At 31.3% G+C, this 20,290-nt stretch overlaps 2 protein-coding genes across 4 annotated transcripts in view; one reads left to right on the top strand and one right to left on the bottom strand.

Moving 5' to 3' along the window:
• The window catches only part of LOC127181892 (zinc-alpha-2-glycoprotein), an 898,082-nt gene that overhangs the window by 393,562 nt on the left and 484,230 nt on the right, over positions 1-20,290 (bottom strand). The window lies entirely within an intron of this gene.
• Positions 1-20,290, top strand: part of LOC127181890 (RNA-binding motif, single-stranded-interacting protein 3) — a 51,380-nt gene that overhangs the window by 7,369 nt on the left and 23,721 nt on the right. For all 3 annotated transcript variants that reach the window (XM_051136888.1, XM_051136890.1, XM_051136889.1), the window contains 4 exons: positions 1,757-1,941; positions 3,852-4,202; positions 17,113-17,267; positions 19,501-19,559. In XM_051136888.1, the coding sequence (XP_050992845.1) occupies positions 4,128-4,202; positions 17,113-17,267; positions 19,501-19,559 (289 nt within the window). In that variant the 5' untranslated portion in view covers positions 1,757-1,941; positions 3,852-4,127. Of the gene's footprint in view, positions 1-1,756; positions 1,942-3,851; positions 4,203-17,112; positions 17,268-19,500; positions 19,560-20,290 lie in introns of those variants that run through there.

Here is a 20,290-nt window from a genome sequence, read left to right as displayed (position 1 = left end):
GATGAACCAAATCAACTGAGTCATTTACGCTGGAACCGCTCCGATTGATTCAAACTCGTGACTTTGATCATTTGTTTCAAGCGATTCACTAACAAAAATGAGACCAAATTAAAAGAGGCGTTCATTTTAGTATTTTAACAACGATTTTGAAAACCACGTAGTGATGGGTGAAACTGCGCTTTTTGAAACTCCGAATCAGTTAAACTATTGCGTCACAAAATGATTCACTGTTTCGAAGCGCTCCGATCAGATTGCATGTCGGGAATCGTTTGATTCAGATCAGGACTTCAGATCGCGTATTGCCAATAAATTGTTTTATATCGGAACGGGTTTGTTAATCATTTCACGAATTGAATGGTTCAAATGATTTACGATACGCGTTTTGATTCCGAATGTAAAATGATGGCACGTGAATCTTCAGAGCGTGGATCGTGAATCACTAGCAAAAGCGGCCTCTGTCGGTTTCCCGTGACACCGACAGAGGCCGCTCCCACGATAGTTGATTGACATGAGCTCTTACCTCAGACCAGCTGTCACAGTCCAGTAACTTTCCTTGTTTCAGTGCCAGAGCAGGGATGTAAGTTAGACAAGAATATCTCCGATTGAGTGATTGAGGTGTTGTGTTGCTGGATGTAATAATGAACATGGTGGTCGTCATTTACTCCCAACATCTAAGCCGCTGAAGATGCAGTAGATTACGTTTGTTTATGAGTGGAATGCGCCTCCCGATCTACATATATCCGTCTATGTTCACGTGAATCATTCGTGATCCAGCTTCACTTACAGCAGAAGTGAGTATAAGCGTTTATGAATCTTTGCGATTGCCTTTCCTAATAACGTGGTAGTTAGGAAGTTTAGCAGCTAAACGCGGCTAAAGTAAACAAGATCGTCATTCCACAGAGAGAAGAGAGGGGCGGGGCGAGCAGAGCTCATTTGCATTTAAAGGAACAACCCCTTAGAATGAGATGATTTTTGCAGAGGTAATTTTGTCAAGGTAAAAAGGGTGTTGTTTTACAAAACCATTGAGAATTTTTAATCAAAGTATATTAGAGACTTTTCATTAAGACCCTAAAGAATCATATCAACTTGTGGAAAACGGGCATCCGATGACCCCTTTAAATAAAATGATTGGGGATACGCAAAGCTCCAATCTAAGTCAAATGAATCGCGATCCGATTCCTGATGTAAACTGATGGTACGCGAATCTTTACAGTGTGGATTGCGAATCATCTGATTTAGATCAGAATAGGTTTGTGAATCATTTTGCGAACTGAATGATTCAAATCAAATGATTTGTGATGCATGGTTCCTGATGTAAAATGATTACAAGAATCATTATTCAGGTCGGGACTTTGCGAATCATTTGTTTCATATCAAGATTTTTTTTTTTTTTTTTTTGTTCTCCCTTAAACTGTAGAAAACATCAAACCATTAATGCAGTACAGTTGTGAAAATGAAACAGAAGAAAGTATAGGCCTACACAAATACTGTGGTTTTAGTATAAAAAAAAAAGGATAGTAAGTGTAGTAGTGCATTACTTTTTAATACTTTTTAGTGATACTTTGCATGTGCTTTTTGTTATTTTTGCCTTAGTTTACTTTATTAGTATACCTTTATTTATTTATTTTTATTTTTTTTTTTTTTTTAGAAATTGAAATAGAAGACATTGTTCAATAAGTCAGATGTCTGATTGAAGTCCTTGAAAATCAAAGTAGTGCTTGAATTTCATTGTATTTTGTTTTACTTTGTGTTTCAGGTTCTTGAGGAGGATTAAACAAAGCATTTGTCTCTCTGCATCGATCATAGGACGAACCCTCACAGAAGAAGCTCAGCTGTTTTTCTGCAATCAAAAATCCATAAACCAGAACAGACTATGAATTAGAGCTGTGCTGCAGAGAACATCCACACAAATCAAGATCATCTCAAGACGTTTGCACTGAGGTGAGTATCTCAGAGCTCATCGCTTTATTAAGAAGGTGATTCAAGTCTAATTTAAGCAGTTAATTTCCTCCTGGGTTATGAGTGAGTGTGTTTGAAGATGTTTTAATGGGTTTTAATCAGCTAATTCACTAGCACAATTAATAAAAAAAAATGTAGCTTTAATAAAACGAGCACAGCTCATTTAAAGGCTCTTTGAAGGACACTGGAAACGTCTACATGCACTGATTTCTGTCAATCCAAATCAATCCAATCAAATTTCTTATAAACTGTTATAGTATTTATTAATATTTTAAACTTTTTATTTTTGTATTTTCAGTTTTCATTTACTTTTTTTTTTTTTTTTTTTTTTTTTTTTTGTTTGTTTTTGTTTGTTTACTTAGGAATTTTATGTGCTTCATTAAGTTTTTTTTTTTTTTTAGCATTATTTCTATTTTAGTTTTGTTTTAATTTTGAATTCCTTTTATTTATTTTTTTTTAATTGTCAGTTTTATTTTAGTTTTAGTATTTTAGTGTAATTTTCAGTTTTTTTTTTTTTTTTTTTTTTTTTTTTTTTTTTTTTTTTTTTTTTGCTTTTGGGATTTTCTTTTTTTTTATTTGGAATTTTTTAGCATTATATTTATTTCAGTTTGTTTTAATTTTGAATTCTTTTTTTTTAATTTTCAGTTTTATTTTTTAATTTTACTTTTTAGGAATTTTAAGTGCTTTTGTGTATTTTTTTTTTTTTTTTTTTTGTTTTTTTGTTTTGTTTTGTGTTTTGTTTTAGCATTATTTCTTTTTCAGTTTGTTTTAATTTTGAATTTATTTATTTATTTTTTTAATATTCATTTTATTTTAGTTTTTATTTTAGTGTAATTTTCTGTAATTTTGTGCTTTTGGGATTTTCTCTTTTTTTAAATTTGGCATTTTTTTCCATTATATTTATTTCAGTTTGTTTTCATTTTAAAAATGTAAAAAAAAAAAAAAAATAGAATTTTGTTTTAGTTTTAATTTGTGTACTGTTATGTGCTTTTGGGATTTTTTTTTTTTTTTTTTTCAGTTTGGCTTTAAGCATTATATTTCTGCTTTTATAATTTATATTTGAAGTTTAGTTTAGTTTTTTTTTTTTCTTTAATTAGTTTTAGCTTTTCCTATTTATTTCATTTGTTTAATTTATGCTTTTTAGTTGCAACATTTGATTTTCATTTAAGTTCAATTCTGTGATTTAGTTGTAATTTATTTATTTATTTTTTTTTTTTTTTTTTGTTTACGTTTTAGGAATTTTTTTTTTTTTTTTAGCATTATTTTTATTTCAGTGTGTTTTTTATTTATTTTTAATTTTCAGTTTTATTTTAGTGTAATCTTCTGTAATTTTGTGCTTTAGGGGATTTTTTTAGCATTATATTTATTTCAGTTAGTTTTAATTTTAATTTTTTTTTTTTTTTTTTTTTTTTTTAAATCAGTTTTTTTTTTTTCCAGATTTATTATTATTATTTTAGTGTATTTTTCTTTAATTTTGTGTGTGAGGTAATTTTGTGCTTTTTTTGTGGATTTTCCTTATTTATTTGCCAAGGCAGCATTTTTAGCATTTTCATATTAAGTCAAGTTTTTTTTTTTTTTGTCATCTTATATTTTATTTCAGCTGTATTTGTTGACAAAGATTTTGAATAGTTTGAAATAAATTTGTATGTAAAGGCTTTTCAATATTATTTTACAGATTATTAGGTTGCATAAATAAACAGCCTGTATCTGCAAAATGAATACATAGTAAGGCAAAGGTAACCTGCCTAAAAATGCTGTCTACTTAAATTGAGACACAGCCAGTGTTTTTAATTGACGCTTCTGCCCTGTTGTTTAATTTATCACCAGTAGAGGGTCCAAACCCCAGCTCTCTTACACTGTGTCTCTCTCTCTCTCTCTTTCTCTCTCTCCAGTCGAGCCCCTCAACAGAGACGCTGTTATTGGAGCAGGAAACACACGGACCACAGACGCTCCTCTTCACTCCTCCTCTGACGGACGGAGCACATGCTCTCTCGCTCGCACGGAAACAGGACCGCCACCTGCCCTCTCCTCGCCGCTCCGCGTCTGTGCTGGATTATCGTGTTGGAATATCTCAGCAGAGGAGGAAATCATAACCATCCTCCTTATCTTCACACTCATCCATCAGGGACTCATCCAGCGCTTCGCTCCGGACTCCAGACTGCAGCTTCATGGGAAAGACGCTGGAGCAGCACCAGATGTTCCCGCACTACACCTGCTACTATCCGCCCTACGCTCACAGCAAGGTACGGAGACGCTCGACTCTTCACCGCTGCACGGCTCTTTGTTCTCTCTTCAGCTCAATCGCTCTCTGATAGTGATAGACTGACTTGACAGCTGTCAACTCGTTCTGTCAGTGTCAAGTCGCATTTACAGTATTTTTTTTTTTGATAGAAAACAGGAAAATAAATGTTAATGTTATAGAATGAATTGGTTATGAAACAGTCAATTTCAGATGTAAAGCAGAAGACAATAGAGTGATTATGCTGCTCAATTTAGTTTGATTTAGTTCAATGTCAGTGTTGCAAAATTCTTTAATCATAAAAAGAGAATAGTCTCATTCAGTTGAATTTAGTTCAGTTTTGACTCTGTCAGTGTTGCAAAGTTCAATTATGAAACCAATTTAGTTCCTAAAGCAGCTCTACAAAAGACATGGTGTAATTCAGTTCAATTTAATGTTGATTTTAAATAATTATTTTAATAGCAGCTCTACAGAAAACAGTAGTATCATTATTCAGCTCAGTTTAGTCATGTTGATTCAGTTCAGCTCAAAAAGTGTAGATGTTGCAACGTCAATTATGAAAGTTAAATTTAATGAAGTTTTTGAACAGTATGATTTTAATTTTTTCCTTTTTCTTTTTTTTTTATGTCATATTTATGCTTTTTATAATTTATATTTGTACAGTCCTTGCTTTTGGGATTTATTTATTTATTTTTAGTTTTAGCTTTTTATATTTTTCAGTTTTAGTTTAAGTAATTTTAGCACTTAAACATTATTTAGTTGCCAAGACAACATTTCTGAATTTCATTTAAGTTCAGTTTTGTCACTTTTATTAGTTTTAATTGTTTGTCTACGTTTTAGGAATTTTATGTGCTTTATTAGTTTAACTTTTTGTATTTTTTGTTTTAGCATTCGATTTATTTCAGTTTCATTTTAATTTTTTTTTTTTTTTTAATTTTCAGTTTTATTTTTAATTTTAGTGTAATTTTCTGTAATTTTGTGCTTTTGGGATTTTCTTTTTTTTTTTAGCATTACATTTATGATTTTAGAATTTATTTGTACAATTCTTGCTTTTGTGAAGTTGTGAAATTATGAAAGTTACGTTTTTAACGTTTTTTTTTTTTTTTTTTTTTTTTTTTTCCCAAAAGTTCAGAACAGCTGTAATTATCTGAAATAGAAATCTTTTGTAACATTATAAATGTCTTTATCACATTTAATCAATTTAAAGCATCCTTGCTACATAAAAGTATTCATTTCTATAAAAAAAAAATAATAATAATTATACTGACTCCCAGCTTTTGAATGGTATAGTGTATAATGTTACAAAAGCTTTTTAATTCAGGTAAATGCTGATCTTTGGATTTTTCTATTCATCAAAGAATCCTGAAAAAATGTACTCAACGGTTTGAATTATTATTATTATTATTATTATTATTATTATTATTATTATTATTATTATTATTATTATTATTATTATTATTATTATTTGAACAGCAAATTAGCATATCAGAATGATTTCTGAAGGATCATGTGACACTGCTGAAAATTCAGCTGCGCATCACAGAAATAAATTAGATTTTAAAATAAATTCAAATAGAAAGCAGTTATTTTAAATGGTACAAATATTTCACAGTAATACTGCTTTTGCTGTACTTTGATCAAATAAATGCAGGCTTGATGAGGAGAAGAGACTTTTTAAAAAAAATCTTACTGTTCAAAAACTTTTGACTGGTAGTGTATAAAGCAGCTTTAAAAGAAACTAGCGTTATTCAATTATTCAGTTTTATGTTGCTTTTTTTAATCCATCAATTCGTTTGTGTTATGGTAGAAATTCTTATAGGCATTCATATTCAAGTTATTTTTATCTTTTATGCGATAACTTGTAAATTGTGAGCAGCTGGTTAATGTGTACCAGTTAAACACCTATTTGTCTTACACAGTACTTTAATGCTGGTTACTGATGTTAAGTGTAGTTGCATGTAGATTTCAGTGCTTGAGGCATTTGAGAGTGTGTGTGTGTGTGTGTGTGTGTGTTTTTTTTTTTTTTTATTTGTGTGTGAGGTCACCAGTGTGATTTACAGTGTTATACATCTGTGCTGGTGGCATGGTGGGGTGTCTCTCTCTCTCTCTCTCTCTCTCTCTCTCTCTCTCTCTCTCTCTGTCACACTCTCGTAACTCTTGTACAGGGAGACACACTGTACTCAGTGTCAGGATCACTAGGGCATCACACACACATTTAGTGCTTGAAATGTGGGTGTTTCGGTGATTTCTGTTGTTTTTATACTATACTGAATTTGTGTAAATATGTATTTACCTTTTTTTTTTTTTTTTTTTTTTTTTTTTTTTTTTTTTTTTTTTTTTTGGAGGACGACCCCAAAATGAGGTTCTATAAAATATATACGTTTATTTATAAACTTATGTATTTACTTTTTAGACTGTTTTACAGATAAGGACATCCAGATTTTTTTTTTTGTCAAATATTTTTTTCTATTTTTTCACATACTTTATTTTAATGAGGACGTTCCCAAAAGGTTTTTATAAACATCGAAAGTTATTTACTTTACACTTTTTTTTTTTTTTTTTTTTTTTTTTTTCCCCAAATGTGGATGTCCCCAAAATAGGGGTGGGCGATATGGCAAAAATATCATAGATATCAAGATAAAAAAAAATAATGGCAGATATTTAGGTCAAAGTGAGTGAAGATAAAAATCTCTGCTGTTATTTTTATTTAAAAACAAAACAAAACAAAACAAAACAAAAAAAAAAAGATACACTTTACAAATAAACATAACGCATATAAAACAAACATTTTTCGGGTACAGAAAGTGTTTAGCAGTAGCATTCAAGAAACTGAATTAACTAATATAAGAAGTGAAACACCATATACTTATGCTATATAAGTTCTTCAGTCAAGAGCAGTGAATAATTTTTCCCTTTTTGTCGTTTTTTTTTTAACATTAAAAGAATAGTTCACCCAAAAATGAAAAATTATCTGTTAGTCATAGTGTTTTATTTTTTAACATTTACTCACTCTGTTTGTTTTAAACCTGAATGAGTTTCTTTTTTCTGTTGAACGTTATCCATTTGATCATTTCTATTATTATATTCATTGGAGACCAGCTACTGTTTGGTTACACACATTTTTCAAAATATCTTAATTTGCATTGAGCACGAGAAAGAAATTAATACAGGTTTGGGACGACATGTGAGTAAATGACAGAATTATAATTTTTGGGTGAACTATCCCTTCAAAGGCAAGCGGCAGCATGTTTAGTATAATTAGTCTACTGTCCCTTTAAGAGGTACACATCTAATATACAGACATGCATCTGTTCTTCTCTCAATAGTTCAGTTTCACTTCAGGCATAAGCAACTGTTTTTATATGTAAACCTTGTGTGTTTTGACAGTATTAGCACAATCAGACGTGACGCAAAAGTTCAATAATTAGGTGCTATTTGAGACGGACCCGCCAGAACTGCAGCTACTATATTTCTCCCAAAGCAGATCGTGGAGACGTTTTTATCATCCACGATAAAAAAATCGTCATTTTGCACACCTCTACCCCAAAAGATTTTATAAATATATCAATTCATGTCTAAATATATTTATTTTGTCTTCTGTGCTAGCATCTGAGGTTCCCAATGGGAGGTTTTGTAAAATATATGTGTATTTATGTTTATTTGCATTGTATGCTGTTTTTACAAATGAGGACACCCCTAAATGGAGGTTTTGTCAGGTTTGCCCTCATTTTCTCATTTTAGGGTACAAATTTGTCCCCAAAATAGGATTTAGTGTGCACACACACACACACACATACACACACACACGCTTTGCATGCATCTTCATGCTCTGAAAATCTCTGCGTGTCTTGAGGGGATGTGTGTGTGTGTGTGTGTGTGTGTGTGTGAAAGAGTTTTTGCTGAAGATGTTTTAATGATGCACATACAAAATACTGCACATCTGTGAGCTGTTAAACGCGGCCTATAAACACAGCAGATGTGAAATTGTGAGGTGACGTTTGTCAGCTGAACAAGGGAAAGTCACATGATCGTTTCACAGAAGTACCATGGTCTTACTATAGTAGTTGGATATATATCATGGTATTAAATGATTGACATTCATATAGAAAGAGTATCCTGGTATCATGAGTCTGAAAATCATACAAACTCAGGTTCTTTATTCTGTTTGTGTGTTTAAGATTGTTATAAATTCATCCGGCGTCTCTGAACATTCAGTCACACGCTGTGTGAAACTGTGACACGCAACACTGACCTTTAATATCTGATCAATAGAGGACGGCAGCTCTGCAAACATTAGCTGTGATTTCCCATGATTCTTCTCTGAGACCAAACTCAAATCACAATAACACTTCTGTGACATTATAACTTGGTCAGTGATCTTTGACAGCCTGTTTACACAAACAAACACACACACATTTGTTTTCTGTTATGGTGCTTTTCATTGATCTATTTTAAAACAAACCTGTTTATATACACTGCTGTTGAGAAGGTTGGGGTTGGTAATATTTTTGCTGTTACTTTTAATTTAATGCATCTTCACAAAAAAAAAAAAGTCTTCCTGTCTCAAAAGTCTTCCTGACCTCAAACTTTTGAACTTTTAAAATCACAGTAACAGAGATGAGATTAAAAAGTAATATAAAATGAGACATTTACTGTCCTTCAAAGTTGCATTAATGTCCTAATACAGCGAGGAGAAGTCGGTCATTGGTCTGGCATCAGGCTAAAATATTCCTGTAATAAAACAGCCTAGTAGATGACATCAGTTAATAAGTCATTATATATGCATATGCTAATGAGGGGCACAAAGGACGTGTGTTTAGCAGAACAACCTTCATCCTCAGCCAATCAGATTGTTTTTCATTCAACAGGAAGTTACAGTTGCTGTCCAGACAAACAGGACAAAAACAAGTCACTAAAAATAGTTTCATATCCCTTACTAAGAAACACCGGATGAGATCCAGCATTATTTTAGTATTGTGTTATAGTATGTATTTTATGTATTTATAAATATGTTGGTATACTTTTATTTTAGGGCCTCTCAACTAGTTGCTTGTTAGAATACATATTGCTAGAATATTAGCCTTTTATTAGTACTAATTAAGCACATATTAATGCCTTATTCTACAATGCTAATCCTACCCAATACCTAAACTTAATTACTACCTTACAAACTATTAATAGGCAGCAAATTAGGAATTTATTGAGGGGAAAAATCATAATTGATAGTAAATAAGTTTTCCTTATTCTAAAGTGTTTATTTTATTTTCAACTTTCATTTTTAGATACTAATTTTATGTGCTTCTGCAATTTGTATTAGGTCTTTTTTTTTTTTTTTTATAATTTTTTTTCTTTTCAATTTTAGTTTTCATTTAGCAATTTTAGTACTTAAACATATTTCAGTAAGTTATCAAAATGTTAGTTTATATATTTATAGAAAATGTAAACATTAGATAAAAACTGTAACTAAATTGCTATTAGAAACGTTGTCATTTTCTAATTTCTATTTAGGTTGTTTTTCATCCAGCGTTTGTTTTATTTCAGCTTTAGTTCAGTTAAAAAGAACATTTAAGTAGTTTAAATAGTTACTTCAATTTATCTTTTCAGTTATGCAATTTAGTACTTACACTTTTCACTTTATTGCTAAAAAAAAAAAAAAAAAAATAGGGATGCACTGATATGAACATTTTGGCCGATACGATAATTCTTTATATTTGAAAGCTGATAACCGATATGTTGACCGATAAATCTAAATTCAAATTATGTAATTTTTGAGAGTCTGATTACAAAAAAATTCTCATCATTAAAAGCCACATCCTGAAAGTATATAAATTGTATTATTTTTATGAAAATAACTGATGGTTTTGCTAGATAAGACCCTTCTTTCTCAGCTGGGATCATTTTCAACCACATTTGGGATCGTTTGAAGCTGCATTTTGGACGTTCAAAATCGGGGCACCATAGCAGTCCACTATATGGAGAAAAATGAAATGAAATGTTTTCCTCAAAAAACAATTTTTTACAACTGAATAAAGACATGAACATCTTGGATGGTACATTATATGTAAATCATGGCAAACAGTACGCATCTGACGTGTCTCTAAAGAAAATAATGCATTATTTATCGGCTTTAGGATATCGGCCAAAATTTTTGGGCCAGTACCTATAGCAGTAAAATTGACATTTATTGGCTCATACCGATATGGTGGCCGATATATTGTGCATCCCTACAAAAAAATCTTATATTGTTGTTTGTATGAAATTTAAATCTTAGATGAAAAACTTAAAGTTGATGTTAGAAATGGTGCCTGTAGTTGTCATAATGTTTGTTTGTATTTTATTATCTTAATTTGTTTTATTTATAACTCTGAGATCCTTTGAGAAGAGGAAGAAATTCAAGAGAAACTCTAGAATCATTCACGGAAACATACATTTGTGTGTGTGTGTGTGTGTGTGTGTATTGGCTGGTGTGTATCTGAGCTCATGTTTGGCTGTGTGTAATGATCTTGGGTTACTCTCATGTGTCTCAACTGTATATTTGTAGAGTTCCAGTAAGAGTTTGTCTGGTTTGTGTGGTTTTATATCAGAATAGGTTCATCTGTGACCTGTGGATGAAACGCATAAAACACACACACAGCTGTGGTTCTGATTACCATGATAACCAGCCAGATAACTGCAGGAACACTAGCAGATGTGCACATTTACCATTGATGAGAGAGAATGACGTCACATCTGAACAGATTTAATGAAGGTCTCGCCATCATGAACGTGTATCATAGACCTTTTTTTTTTACATGTTTGGGGTTCTCTGAGATGGTTTTTGCATTTACATGGCTAAAATAGTAAAAGAAAAATCCCCAGTAGCATTTCCATGTAGGGATACTGTACAGAAAACCATCAAATTTACAGTCGTTCCCTCACAGCTATATTTAAAAAAAACCTGCACAGTAGCTTGAAGTATTTTTTTAAAACTGTAGAAACCCCATCATGGTCTGTGGAAAAACAGGTTTGAGGTGAAAACAGCAGAGAATGTGAGGAAAAAAAAATGTCTTTATAGAAATATAAAAATAAGACATTTGTATGAGGCTTCAGGTGATTTGAAAATATATGTAAACACTACTGTCAAAAGCTTAAAAGTCTTCATTTACTGACTCCATTCAGCAAGGATGGATTAAATTGGTCAAAAATTTCAATAAAGACATTTATAATGTTATAAAAGATTTCTATTTCAAATAAATGTTCTTTTGAACTTTCTATTCATCTGTGAGTCTTGAAAAATAAAATGTATGACGGCTTTCACAGAAATGTTAGGCAGCACAACTGTTTTTAACATTGATGATAATCAGAAATGTTTCTTGAGCAGCAAATCAGCATATTAAAGTAATGATAAAAATTCAGCTTTGATCGCAGGAATAAATTACATTTTAGCAGATATTCACACAGAAAGCAGCCATTTTAAATTGTAATAATATTTCACAATCATATTGATTTTACTGTATTTTTGGTTAGATAAATATAGCCTTGGTGAGCAGAAGAAATGCATTAAAAAAAGAAAAATCAATAAAAAAATTAAGAACCCTGCTTTTGAACACTAGTGTGTGAATGGCTTTAGCTTATTGATTGGTTTAATAGAGTTTAATTGTTCGGTTTCAGTCACATTTAATTTTAACTCAACATGTAGTTTTAAAGAAGTCCACTTCCAGAACAACAATTTACAAATAATGTACTCACCCCCTTGTCATCCAAGATGTTCATGTTGTTCTGTCTTCAGTCATAAAGAAATTGTTTTTTGAGGAAAACATTTCAGGATTTTTCTTCAGCACAAAAGCTCGCGTAGCACAGGCTCTCAGATGTGTGTCCACAGGTCGTTCTTGAACGATTTGTTAATTTTAAATGAATCTTTAATGTGACTCGGGAAGAACGAGTCGTCTCGGGGAGTGATTCGTTCAGTCGCACATGCGCAACATCCTATTAGGTTCTGCACTGGAATTAGTTCACCTGTTTCAAGTCTTTGGGTTTTTCGAGTCGTTTGTTCATCTTATGGGGCTGTCACGTGATGCTGATTTAGCTAAAATGAACGAAATTATTCGAAAAAAGATTTGTTTGTTTTGCTGAACAAGACTCAAAGATCTGTGTCGGTAAAATGATCCAAACTTCCCATCACTACTACGAATCACTTCTAAGTTCATCGTCTGTGTACTCCGGCTCAAAAAGGTAGAGTATGGCGAAAAACTCCATCTTATTTTCTCCTGCAACTTCAGAATCATTCGACATTGTTGTACCTTTTTGTTTGTAAACAGCGTTTGACTTACTTGCACTTTCTTTGACCTTTCGACGTGATTCAATAGTACGTAGTGTCGTGAACGCGCATGCCAGAACCTGTGCTACACAAGCTTTTGTGCTTAAAAAGTATACAAGTTTTTATTTAAAAAAAAAAATGACTCTTCTTCCTCGGCTGGGATTGTTTAGCTGCATTTAAACTACATTTTGAAAGCTCAAAATCGGGGCACCAATGAAGTCCATTATATGAAGAAAAATCCTGGAATGTTTTCCTCAAAAACCATAATTTCTTTACGACTGAAGACAGAAAGACATGAACATCTTGGATAACAAGGGGGTGAGTAAATTATTTGTGAATTGTTGTTTTGAAAGTGGACTTCTCCTTTAAATCTCATGGAAATTTGCCTTAATCACCTTTAAATATGTGAAATTACATTTCTGTTGATGATAAACTAATCATCATAATGTTTGACAGCAAAAAACATTTTACCAGATCAGACGTTACGAACATTTCAGACTGATATGTTGTATGGAGTCCGGAGGCAGTTAATGATGATATAGAGGTGGGGGGGGTGTGTGTGTGTGTGTGTGTGTGTGTGTGCTCTCTCGTTGTTGCCTTGACCTGCACAGATTGAGCAGTGACCCAGTCCGCTGCAGTAAAGATGCAGAGAAACCAATCCAATCTCCTTTCAGACTGTGTGTGTGTGTTTGTGCTTTTTAGTGGCTATTACCGCTCTTTCTCAGTGTGTGTGATGAGCTCAGGGCTCAAATGAATGTCAACATTAATAGATTTAATCAAAGACATCTCCATTTTCAGAGCTGATCATAACTGATAATGCTGGATGAGTGTCGCCGTCCTCTCGTATGCATTCACTGTATGTGTTTAGCTGTAGTTTGTAGACGAGGTGAACTAAATGTGTTGAAACCTCCCTTTGGCAACTTTTGGCGAAGTGAGAGATAAACACACATTTTTTAAATTTTTGTATCTGTTTATTTTTTCCATTTCTCAGCAAAACCAACTTGAGTCGTTGCTTAACAGTTTGGACTTTTCTTAGAATTCTGAGGTGTGAAAAAGGTGTGAATTGTGAGTTGCATTTACCTTTAAAGTTACTTTTTTTTTTTTAAATCCCTTGGCTAAAGCACATCGAATTGTGAAATTTTGACATAAAAACGAAATAGTATTTTCTTGTCAAATATAATGCAGTAATCTGCTCATTAAACTTTCATAATCATTTACTGTATATCAGGTCATTTGCTGATTTGGTTTCCCTCAGTGGTTCAAAGCAGAGATGTGTTTTAGTGCATTTATCTTATGCATTTATATGCATTTTAACTGACCTTAAGTTCATTTGCACTCTTACAAACATTTAGATGAATCAAGAGTTGTTCAGGAATCACATGAGACTCTTTGAATCAAAACTGTTGATTTGTGAGATTCTTAAAGGTGCTTGAATGTCTGTCATTTGAGGATAAATGCTTTATTTCAATTCTTGGAAACACAAACAGACCAGCATAAGCAGAAATTACACTGAATTGACTATGATCATCAGATTGTGTTTTAGACTTTTTTTTTCTTTATCACATGTTGACTTTGAAGCAGCTTTAATATTTCAGCTTCAGTGCATCTTCAGCTCTGTGTACTGCATCTGTGACATGAATTATGAATGAAATGTTTAGTATTTGATTTGTAGAGTTGTGTAACTGGTTTCAGAGGTAGAACTGTGTCTAAGTGGATGAGCTTTAATATTGAACAGGATTTAGTCATGAGCTGGGGTTTAATTCTGAGCTGTAGGTGAGAAAGTGACACAACTGATGGAGTTTAAACATAAAATACTCTGTGTGTGTGTGTGGATCCTTTCTCTGAGACTTATAAGAGACTTCAAGAATGCAGCCAATTAAATATGAACTGTCCCGCAAGGACACACACACACGTCTGTCCTAATATGAGATGCTGATGTCGTCATTGTTGATTGAATCTGCTTGTAATGAGAGCAGATGAAGGATGTGTGTTCAGAGTCTCTGTGACTCTTCTTTGCCTGTTGAAATTATTATTACCACCCACAGAAAGCTAGCGCTAAACTGAAGGGATGTTTATGTGCATTAGTGATCGTGACTGCTGTGATTGAAGTTGGATAAATGTGTCATTTTCAATATTTGTGTTTTTTATTTTATCTAAATGTAACTTTTTAAGTCTTTTTTTTTGTCAAAGTACTTGGCTTTTAATATTTTGACTCAGATTTTCTTTTCTTTTTTTAGTTTTTGTTGTTTGTAGATGTCATGTTTTAATTTATTTTACTATTTATAGTACATAAAGTTAAACTAAATGAAAATGAGAAATGCCTTTTATTGTATTATTTATTGTTTATTATTATTATTATTATTATTATTATTATTATTATTATTATTATTATATTTATTATATTTATTGTATTTTTTGTTATCTTTAATAACCCTGCCTTAAATCCAGTGTAAGGTTTTTAAATTAGTTAAATGTCTTTTTTATTGTAATAAAAATATATATTTAAAGATGATGATTATTATTATTATTATTATTATTTAGATATCTTTAATTACCCTGCTTTGAATCCAGTATAAGATTTTTAATTATGCTTTTTTTTAAATTGATCTATATGTAATAAAAATAATATATTTAAAAATTATTATTATTGTTTATTTATTTATTTTATTTATTTATTTTTAAATTGTTATCATTAATAACCCTGCCTTGAATCCAGTGTAAGATTTTTAAATGAAAATTATTTTTTTAAATTGATCTATATGTAATAAAAATAATGTTTAAAGTTTTTATTATTATTATTATTATTATTATTATTATTAACTTCCCATTTTTTAATAATAATAATAATAATAATTCAATTTTTAGAATTTCACTTATTTTTCATAACATGTACTGAACGAACCATCAGTCCAGTGAAATCTGTACCACGCACTGTTTTTCAGTCATTACCTGATTGTATTTCTGTGCATAGGACTGGCTTGCTACAGTATGTGCAAATTGCGTTTAGCACATTTTTATTTTCATGTTTGCGTCACTGTCTGATTATAATCAGACAGTCTCTTCCTGTCTAATTGGTGAGCATAAGCTTGTGAAGCAAATTATAAGTCCACGTACTGCTTGTTGTTCTTTCAAAGTGTCTCAGCATTGCTCTTTTCCTCTCCTGACAGACGTCTCACAGAAGGTCATTCATCATCTCTTCATCCCTCAGCAGCATGTGGTTTATTCTGTGTGTGTTTTGCGTCTGTTCCAGCGTGTGGAGAGTACAGTGTGTGGTTTGATCCTTTCTGGCTCATTGTGTAAAACTCCTGACCTTTAAAACAGAGCTAATCACACGGGTGGGACGTTCACATTCATACAGACAGACTGTAGCCAAGAGAGAGCAAAGGATCGTGGGAGCGGGACACAGGACTAGAGTTATGTCTATTTCGGTCTGGATCCAGAAGAATATTCTGATTCATTTGTATCTGCCGTTAATATACAGACATTAACTCATGCTGCAGTCTGATTCGCTGCTGTGTGATCTAGAAATACTTTTTACAATTTAACTTGCAATTTATATTCTTAGTATTGCCCACAAATAGTGCTATTTTAGTACTATGTAAGCCTATCAGTTATTTTAGTATCATGAGATACGACTGTAGTTTTTTCTTAATAGTTATAATTTTAATTTTTGTGTTTCCTGCTTTAATATTAATTTTAAAGTTTTGGTAATTTTATGTATGCATTTTTTTTTTTAATTAGTTTATTTTTAAGTTAATATTTGAATTTTTATTTTTTTGTTTGTTTGTTTATATTAGTCCAAGTTAAACAAAATGACAGTTGTTGCTTTAGCAGCTAGCTGAATTGACATGGTTTTTTTTTATGGTTTTGGTTTTAGTTAACAACCTTGCTATGTATACACTAGTAGTTTTTATTATTATTTTGATTTTTCTTTTATACTTTAATATTATATTTGTTTTCAGTTTAGTTTGTTTTAATTTAGTTTTATTAATAATTGTTAAATGCTTTTGTAACTTTATTTTAGGTTGTATGTAAACTAAAACAGATGAAAATAAAATTTATTTTTAGTTGTGCAAGTTTTTATTTCCATTTAGTAATTTTAGTGTTCGTAAACTTATAATATTATTATAAACTTGCAATAAAACTTAAATGATTGTACAGTATTTCCACCTAATATTTTTATTTTATTTCATTCAGCTTTATCTCAATTAACAAAGTTTTTATAATGGTTTTAGTTAGCGGTGATAAAGCAAGATGAGTAGTTTGTGACTTTCAGCTTTTGTATGGTTGTAAAGTCTCAAGTTTTTGTTTTTTTCTTTTTTTTGTGATGAATTTTGTAAGGAAGTGTTTCTGTAGTACTCATTCATGTTCTTTCCCACTGACAGTGAAGTACATACGTACGTTAGTCCAGTAATTCTCAAATCTGATGTGCTGCACCTTTTAGATCCTTTATATAATACACTAATGCTTTCTGAACTGTGGATGACATTTCAGTACTTCAGGACACTGAATTACAAGTTAATTGAGATTCAGTCATGTGATTATTGTGGGAGGAGCTCTGTGTTTAACTGTACCTTCAGAACCTTCATTTTTAACCACGGCCCTCTCTTTCTAACAGCTGTATGCTCCACCCACCCACCCGATGGCCCCGCCCAGTCCAGGAAGCAGCAGCTGTAGTCAAAGTGCAGTGGAGCAGCTCAGCAAAACCAACCTGTACATACGAGGACTTCCACCTGGAACCACAGACCAGGACCTCATCAAACTCTGCCAACCGTGAGTCTACACACACTTTCACACCCAGAAGGTGAATGGAAAGCCCCTGCACTACTGAAATGTGCAGTTTACTATGGGAGCCCGTTTTAGCAACGGTATAAGAAAACAAATAGGGTGAGATATAAACTCATAAAATCATTAAAGGCTTTTTTTCCCCCACAAATCCTAGTTTACATCTTGCAATTCTGACTCTCTTTTCTAAATTGAGTTTATATCTCGCAATTCTGACTCTGTATCACAGTTTTGACCTAAATTTTATTTTTTTCTTTTGAGTTGAGCCAGTCTGCTTTTTTTCTTGCAATTCTGAATTTAGTTTACATCTCGCAATTCTGACTTCTGTTTTTTTTTTTTTCCCCAAAATTCTAAGTTTGCATCCTGCATTTTAGAGTTTTCTCATAATTTTAACTACTTACTATTCTGACTTTTTTTTTAATTTTTTTTTTCTCAGAATTCTGAGTTTACATCTTACAATTATTTCTTGCAACTCGGTTTAGGTGATTTAGGTATTTCATAGGGTCTGATGTCATGTTTCAGTATTTTTAGACCATAAAAACAGGAAGCTCTGTATGTTTGTGTAGGTAAAGTTAACTCAACTTTTAATGAGACCAAGAGTGATATACTCAGAAATGCCTCTCACTGTCCCCACAGAACAACACACACACACACACACACACACAGAGTTTCCCAGCGGACACAAACAGTATGTCTGTAATGAGATGTGCTTATGGCACACAATCCCCCGTGAGGACACTTTGTGTTTGGAGCTTGAAGGCATGTGCACATACACAACAAACCCAAACGTTTGGAAATATTTTTCCTATAGCGTAATGTCGATGAGATTATTATCCCTATTTTTTATATATATATATATATATATATATATATATATATATATATATATATATATATATATATATATATATATATATATATATATATATGTATATATGTATATATATATATATATGTATGTATGTATGTGTGTGTGTGTGTGTGTGTGTGTGTGTGTTTATATATATATATATATATATAGAGAGAGAGAGAGAGATGGAGATATAGATATAGATATATATGTATGTATTTAATTTTAGTTTAATATAATTTTACTTTTAGTTTTTAAACTAATTTTATAACTTTTATTAATGTTATTTTTTTATTTCAGCTTTTATTTCACTTATAAAATATTTAATTTTAGCTTAGTATATTTTTATAGTTCTGTATTAGTTTTTTTTTTTTAATCTAATGTTATATTATAGTTAACTTGCATTTTTTTTTTTTTTTTTTTTTATCAGATTTTAGTTTATCTTGTTGCTTTTATTTAATACTATTTTCATCTTTCAGCCATTTCTAATTAAGTAAACGTAATCATTTTAGTTTAACAATTGTGATTGGATTGTTTAATAAGGAAATGGAGATATTTTGATTTAAACTGGTCAAAAAATGTATGAAAATTCATATTCAGATATGAATCGTTTGTAATAAAACCAGCAACATTCATTAAGAAAATAAAAAGGGTAATTTTTTTATGTCAAGCTGACTTTAAAATTGTAGAAGTTTAAGAGTGAGCCATGTAAAGATCTGTAAGCTCCTCTTACACACACACACACACACACACACACACACACACACACACACACACACACACACACACACACACACACACACACAAACACATTGTGCTGTAAATAACGTTTCCAGTGTGCTGGGGAAAACGGCACAATTATCCCTGCTGGAGAAAAGATGACAGACCGAGACACTCTTGAGTTTATTTATACACACACTTGCTGAGTTCACATTCACAAGCTCTGACTGAACAACACAAACTATACAGCCATATGTACACAACATTTACTGTGCATGTTAAAGAGCACATCAGTCAGGATTGTGATTGAAGTATTTGTAGAAATGATCATGAGAAACTAACTTCTGACTGTTTTGGGTGCAAGAAGCCTTGAATGAATTCAGGAGAGAAATAAAATTGTATGAATGTGCAAATAAAGCTGGAAATGCTAACCTTGTAAGAGCTTGTAAGTTATTATGGTTAACTAAAAGCTGTAAAAAATGTCATTCCTTGAAATGAAATAAACGTTAATGTTTCTTGTTTTCATTTAGTTAGTACTAAAAGAAACAGTTAGTAAATGTATTTAAATTAAAATGAAATAAAATTAGTAATAACTATATTTTTTTTTTTTTTTTTTTTGTCTGTTAATGTTTATCATTTCTGTCCTCACAGATATGGGAAAATTGTGTCTACTAAGGCTATCCTGGACAAGAACACAAACCAATGCAAAGGTAACGCCCGTTTTTGTTTGTATTATATAATGTTAAACCGCCGACAGTCTAGTTCATCTAGATGTTTTCTGGTTGTTTTAGCTCTAAATATATTTAGAGTTTCAGAGACAGTGACTGAAGAGCTGAAGTCTGAAATGCATTCATCACCTTCAACGGTGTGTTTACTGTCAGACTTGCATCATGTGCTGTGAGAGATGCTTATGATCGTCTGTAGCTCAGTTATGTGTAGATGTTTATGAGTTGAACATCTGTCAGTTACACTATTGAAGGAATGTTTTTTCTTTAGTATCTTGCAGCATGAATTGAGTTTTTATGATGTTGTGCTCTTGTTTGAACACATCCTGTGTGAACCATTGTTATTATAGTTAACTTAAAAAAAAAAAAAAAAAAAAACAAATAACTCCAAATAAATTTTAACTGAAAATAAAAATATATAAAAAAAAAATAAACTACTTGCCAAGGCAGCATTTTTCAATTTAATTTACTTTAAATTAATGCAAAAAAAAAAAAAAAAAAAATATATATATATATATATATATATATATATATATATATATATATATATATACATATATACATATATACATATATACACGCACACACACACACGTAGACATAGACATAGTTAAAAAATAATACTAAAAGAATTGACCAATGCACAATAAAATTACTCAAATTTAAACTAAAAATAAAATGAACTAAAATAAAAACTAGTTTAAAATATCAATAAA

The sequence above is a fragment of the Labeo rohita genome, chromosome 19 (genome assembly GCF_022985175.1).
Source record: "Labeo rohita strain BAU-BD-2019 chromosome 19, IGBB_LRoh.1.0, whole genome shotgun sequence".
In the NCBI taxonomy this organism is placed as follows: Eukaryota; Metazoa; Chordata; class Actinopteri; order Cypriniformes; family Cyprinidae; genus Labeo; species Labeo rohita.
The sequence above is the reverse complement of the archived record's forward strand: the minus strand, read 5'-3'. Positions and strand labels throughout refer to the sequence as shown.